We start from the raw sequence: 7500 nt of genomic DNA, 5'->3' as shown, positions 1-7500 counted from the left end.
AGTTTCGACAGACGAAGCCAAAAGCACAGACACCTGTACACCGAGGTAAACACACGGTCTGCCATGTCCTTCACAAAGCCAACGCACCACAGAAATTAAGACACATGATGAAAAACTGGCTTAATACCACAGTCAAACGTGAACTGGACACACACTGATGACTGACAAGTCACAATGATCTTCGTCTTCTTCTTCGTTCGTGAGCTGCAAATCCCGCGTTCATTCATTTACACGAGTGGCCTTTTACGTGTATGACCATTTCACCACCAACCGCTCCTTCTCCCAAGTCATGCCCCGTTTTCTGGGGTGGGGGGGGGGTGGGGTGGGGTGGGGGATTCACAATGATTGTACTCCTACTATCGGCAGCGGCACAACAGGGACAATGAATGACATGACCTATAATTGTTTGACATCAGCTCCGTGTATTGCCAGGATAGAGGATTCCCTCAACTCGACAGATAACGAATTTTGGATGATAACACCCCCCACCTCCACCCCTATGATTTCTCCTCCTTCCCCTATTCCGACACCCGTCTTCCCTTCCCCCTCTCACTAACCACACACCCCACTAACCACACACCCCACTGACCATACACCCCACTGACCATACATCCCACTAACCATACACCCCACTGACCACACACCCCACTAACCACACACCCCACTGACCACACACCCCACTGACCATACACCCCACTAACCACACACCCCACTAACCACACACCCCACTGACCATACACCCCACTAACCACACACCCCACTAACCACACACCCCTCTGACCACACACCCCACTGACCACACACACACACCCCACTAACCACACACCCCACTAACCACACACCCCACTGACCATACACCCCACTAACCACACACCCCACTAACCACACACCCCACAGACCATACACCCCACTAACCACACAACCCACTGACCATACACCCCACTAACCACACACCCCACTAACCACACACCCCACTGACCATACACCCCACTAACCACACACCCCACTGACCATACACCCCACTGACCATACACCCCACTAACCATACACCACACTGACCACACACCCCACTAACCACACACCCCACTGACCATACACCCCACTAACCACACACCCCACTGACCATACACCCCACTGACCATACACCACACTGACCACACACCCCACTAACCACACACCCCACTGACCATACACCCCACTAACCACACACCCCACTGACCATACACCCCACTGACCATACACCCCACTAACCATACACCACACTGACCACACACCCCACTAACCACACACCCCACTGACCATACACCCCACTAACCACACACCCCACTGACCATACACCCCACTGACCATACACCCCACTAACCATACACGACACTGACCACACACCCCACTAACCACACACCCCACTGACCATACACCCCACTAACCACACACCCCACTAACCATACACCCCACTGACCATACACCCCACTAACCACACACCCCACTAACCACACACCCCACTAACCACACACCCCACTGACCACACACCCCACTAACCACACACCCCACTAACCATACACCCCACTAACCATACACCCCACTAACCACACACCCCACTGACCACACACCCCACTAACCATACACCCCACTAACCACACACCCCACTAACCACACACCCCACTAACCATACACCCCACTAATCACACACCCCACTGACCATACACTCCACTAACCACACACCCCACTAACCATACACCCCACTAACCATACACCCCACTAACCACACACCACACACCCCACTAACCATACACCCCACTAACCACCCACCCCACTAACCACACACCCCACTAACCATACACCCCACTAACCACACACCCCACTGACCATACACCCCACTGACCACACACCCCACTGACCACACACCCCACTAACCACACACCCCACTAACCACACACCCCACTGACCATACACCCCACTAACCATACACCCCACACCCCACTAACCACCCACCCCACTAACCATACACCACACTAACCATACACCCCACTAACCACCCACCCCACTAACCATACACCCCACTAACCACACACCCCCACTGACCACACACCCCACTGACCACACACCCCACTAATCACACACCCCACTGACCATACACCCCACTAACCACCCACCCCACTAACCACACACCCCACTGACCACACACCCCACTAACCACACACCCCACTAACCACACACCCCACTGACCACACACCCCACTGACCACACCCCCACTGACCACACCCCCACTGACCATACACCCCACTAACCATACACCCCACTGACCACACACCCCACTAACCACACACCCCACTAACCATAACACCCCACTGACCATACACCCCACTGACCACGCACCCCACTAACCACACACCCCACTAACCACACACCCCACTGACCATACACCCCACTAACCACACACCCCACTGACCATACACCCCACTGACCATACACCCCACTAACCACACACCCCACTGACCACACACCCCACTAACCACACACCCCACTGACCATACACCCCACTGACCACACACCCCATCTGACCATACACCCCACTGACCATACAGCTCACTGACCATACACCCCACTGACCACACACCCACTAACCATACACCCCACTAACCACACACCCTACTAATCACACACCCCACTAATCACACACCCACTGACCATACACCTCCACTAACCACACACCCCACTAACCATACACCCCACTAACCATACACCCCACTAACCACACACCACACCCCACTAACCATACACCCCACTAACCACCCACCCCACTAACCACACACCCCACTAACCATACACCCCACTAACCACACACCCTACTGACCATACACCCCACTAACCACACACCCCCCTTACCACACACCCCACTAACCACACACCCCACTAACCACACACCCCACTAACCATACACCCCACTAACCATACACCCCACTAACCACACACCCCACTAACCACACACCCCACTAACCATACACCCCACTAACCACACACCCCACTAACCACACACCCCCACTGACCACACCACCCCACTGACCACACCCCCACTGACCATACACCCCACTAACCATACACCCCACTGACCACACACCCCACTAACCACACACCCCACTAACCATACACCCCACTGACCATACACCCCACTGACCACGCACCCCACTAACCACACACACCCACTAACCACACACCCCACTGACCATACACCCCACTAACCACACACCCCACTGACCATACACCCCACTGACCATACACCCCACTAACCACACACCCCACTGACCACACACCCCACTAACCACACACCCCACTGACCATACACCCCACTGACCACACACCCCACTGACCATACACCCACTGACCATACAGCTCATGACCATACACCCATACCACACCCCATAACCTACACCCCACTAACCACACACCCTGACAATCAACCCACTAATCAACACGCATGACCATCACTCCTCAACATAACCATACACCCATACTCACCACAACACACGCCACCACCCCTAACCTACAATAACCCCTTAGCCCACTAACCCACTCGCACTAACCACCCATAACCACACACCTATCCTCACCATAACAGCACATCTACAACCTAAGCCACATCACCTCATAACCATAACTCAACATAACCCACTAACCACCACCCATACCGCCACCAGACGCATAACCCATATAAACCATACAACCAGACCACCGACAATCCATAATACGCCACACCATCTCCCCATCCACCAACACTAACATACTTCCATTACTACCCATACCTTTAAGCTCCCAGAGGACAGAACATTTGTTGTCGTGGGTTCTTTTTCAGTGCGTGCTGCACACAGGACCTCTTTTAACACGTCTGATCCGAATGACTAAATGCTCAGTTTGATTTTGTTGGAAGAAAGGGCGAGATGGAGATTAGAACTCAGACCTGAACTGACAGATCATAAGCGTCTTAACCATTCTACCACCTTCCCCGAACACTACAGCACTGACAACACTGGCCTTCCGACCCCAACACAGCACTGACAACACTGGCCTTTCGACCCCAACACAGCACTGACAACACTGGCCTTCCGACCCCAACACAGCACTGACAACACTGGCCTTCCGACCCCAACACAGCACTGACAACACTGGCCTTTCGACCCCAACACAGCACTGACAACACTGGCCTTCCGACCCCAACACAGCACTGACAACACTGGCCTTCCGACCCCAACACAGCACTGACAACACTGGCCTTTCGACCCCAACACAGCACTGACAACACTGACCTTTCGACCCCAACACAGCACTGACAACACTGGCCTTCCGACCCCAAACAGCACTGACAACACTGACCTTCCGACCCCAAACAGCACTGACAACACTGGCCTTCCGACCCCAACACAGCACTGACAACACTGACCTTCCGACCCCAAACAGCACTGACAACACTGGCCTAAGCATGATTCTCAACACTGACAACACTGACCTCAACACAGCACTGTCTACATAACTCACTGATAGCACTAAGCATGATTCTCAACACTGACAACAGTACGACCTCAACACAACACTGTCTAGATAACTCACTGATAGCACTAAGCATGATTCTCAACACTGACAACAACAACAAAAGGGTTGTTCCTGGCAAAATTCTGTAGAAAAATCCACTTCGATAGGAAAAAACAAATAAACCTACACGCAGGAAAAAACACAAAAAAACGAAAAAAAAAAGGTTGCGCTGTTGTGTAGCGACGCGCTCTCCCTGGGGAGAGCAGCCCGAAGTTCACACACAGAAATCTGTTGTGAGAAAAAAAAAAAAAAAAAAAATCTCACTGGGCTGCCATCAGACCACGAACAATTCAGCTGAAAGCCTGACAGACAGAACAGCAAAAGCACTGGCGGTATATATAAATGTTTAAACATGACTGATGAAAATGAACTTTTCTGAGTGGGAAGGAGAAGGTCAAAGCCTTTTTAATCATGCACTGACATATTTTCAATAGATTAAGAATGTAGAAGATAGTGATCAGGATGGGACAGAGCTAGAGAGAGAGAGACAGGGGGGGGGCGGAGGGAGTCGATAGATAGAGAGGGGGGGATGAGAGAGGGGAGAGAGAGGGAGAGAGAGGGAGAGAGAGATAGATGGATAGAAAGTGAGAGAGAGAGAGCGAGCGAGAGAGAGAGGGGTGGGAAATCGATAGATAGAGAGTGAGAGAGAGAGGGGGAGGGGGAGAGAGAGGGGGGGGAGGATGAGAGAGGGGGGAGAGGGAGAGAGAAGGGGGAGATAGAGAGTGAGAGAGAGAGGAGATGAGAGAGGGGGGAGGGAGGGAGAGAAAGGGAGATAGAGAGTGAGAGTGAGTGAGAGAGAGAGAAAGAGAGAGGGAGATAGATAGAGAGTGAGAGAGAGGGGGGGGATGAGAGAGGGGGGAGAGAGGGAGAGAAATGGAGAGAGAAGGGGGGGGAGATAGAGAGTGAAAGATAGAGAGGGGGTGAGAGAGGGGGGAAAGAGGGAGAGAAAGGGAGAGAGAGAATAAGGGAGAGATAGAGAGATTAAGAGGGAACGAGGGAGACAGACAGACACAGACAGACACAGACACACAGATACACACACACACACACACACACACACACACACACACACACACACACACACACACAAACAAACAAACAAAGAACAACAAACAACATAAAATAAAATAAAATAAAATAAAATAAAAGACGGCATGCAATTCAGCAAACCAAGCCACACACTGGGTACCATTCAATTCCAAGGCCCACTTCCTCATCGTCACGCACGTGTCGATGCATAGCGAGCCGCGAAAGCGTTAAATAAGTGAAGGAAAAAGAGAACTAGAACAGAGGTTCCCTTTGTTGCCTGTGTGACTGTGGGTTGGACGCGCTCGTGTCAGTCAATGCAGGTGGGGTTTTTGGTTGTTGTTTTTTTTTTTTCCTCTTCTTCTTCTGTTTTTGGGGGTGGAGGAGTGGGGGGTGGGGGGGTCGTGGGGGGTTGGGGTGGGAGTGTGTTTGGTTGGTGGCAGGGCTAGTACTTTCCGATTGCTCACACGTCTGTTTGACCTTGTTTTTTTTGTGTTGTTTTTTGTTGTTGTTTTTCATATCTGTTTCACACAGATGCAGACAGACAAACAGACAGACAGACACACACACACACATACACAGACACACACACACACACACACACACACACACACACACACACACACATACACACACACACACACACACACACACACACACACACACACACACTGGAAACACACGAACAGAGAAGATCGAACTTTAGTTATTATGTTCGTTCCCCATTAACCAGCGCTTGCATTCAGTGCCCACACGTACTCACGCACTGCGAACAGAACCACACACACACACACACACACACACACACACACACACACACACAGTCACACACACACACACAGTCACACACACACACACACACACACACACACACACACACACACATACACACAGTGACACACACACACACACACACACACACAGTGACACACACACACACACACACACACAGTGACACACACACACACACACACACACACACACACACACACACACACATACACACACACACACACACAGAGTCACACACACACACACACACACACACACACACACACAGTGACACACACACACTGTCACACACACACACACACACACACACACACACACACACACACACACACAGTGACACATACACACACACACACACACACACACACACACACACACACACACACACACACACACACACACACACACACACACACACACACACACAAACACACACACGCGCGCGCGTCAACAGTGGTAACCGTCAGTAGAGGACTGAGGAAGGCAGAATGGTCAGCTGAGACTCTTTTCTGCCAGTACAATGTCCGCAAGGGTTTGAGTTCCAATCCTGGCCTCACCCTTTCTCCCACGTTTGACAGGAAAATCAACCTGAGCGTCAAATCATTGGGATGAAATGATTAGCCAAGGTCCCGACTGGAGTGTAGCTAGCACTTGGCGCACTGGAAAAGAACCCATGGCCACAAAACTGTTGTCCCCTGGCAACATTCTGCTGGAGAAATCCACTGTTATAGCTGCACAAATATGTATGCATGCACTCCTCAAGGCCTGTACAGTGTGTTGGGTTCTGCTGCTTTCACTGCACTGACACCTCTTTGAGAAATTGAAACTGAACAGGTACAACACATCGGCGAAAGTGAAATATTATAAATGACTGTATACAGAGCAGTTCAATATAATAAATTACAACATAGAACTGTTCATCAGAGTAAATTAAAATAGAAAACAATCTAATAACGTGGATTATAGCACAGAAAAACAGTTCAATACAGTGAATTATACCGACATCACAAAACAGTTCTACTGATTTAAATAGGACTGCACACACACAGCTGCGCGCACACATTGGTATAACTCATCATTTTATTTTCGTATTCATGG

At 50.9% G+C, this 7500-nt stretch overlaps 1 protein-coding gene across 2 annotated transcripts in view; it reads right to left on the bottom strand.

Annotated features, from left to right (window-relative positions):
- Positions 1-258, bottom strand: part of LOC143290003 (uncharacterized) — an 85511-nt gene extending 85253 nt beyond the window's left edge. The window contains exon 1 of one of the 2 annotated variants that reach the window (XM_076599311.1): positions 1-258. In XM_076599311.1, the coding sequence (XP_076455426.1) occupies positions 1-65 (65 nt within the window). In that variant the 5' untranslated portion in view covers positions 66-258. The other variant, XM_076599310.1, reaches the window with a different exon arrangement.
- Positions 259-7500: the final 7242 nt, after the last annotated feature.

This window comes from Babylonia areolata, chromosome 14 (assembly GCF_041734735.1).
Source record: "Babylonia areolata isolate BAREFJ2019XMU chromosome 14, ASM4173473v1, whole genome shotgun sequence".
Taxonomy (NCBI): domain Eukaryota; kingdom Metazoa; phylum Mollusca; class Gastropoda; order Neogastropoda; family Buccinidae; genus Babylonia; species Babylonia areolata.
This window is presented reverse-complemented; position numbering and strand designations above follow the sequence as displayed.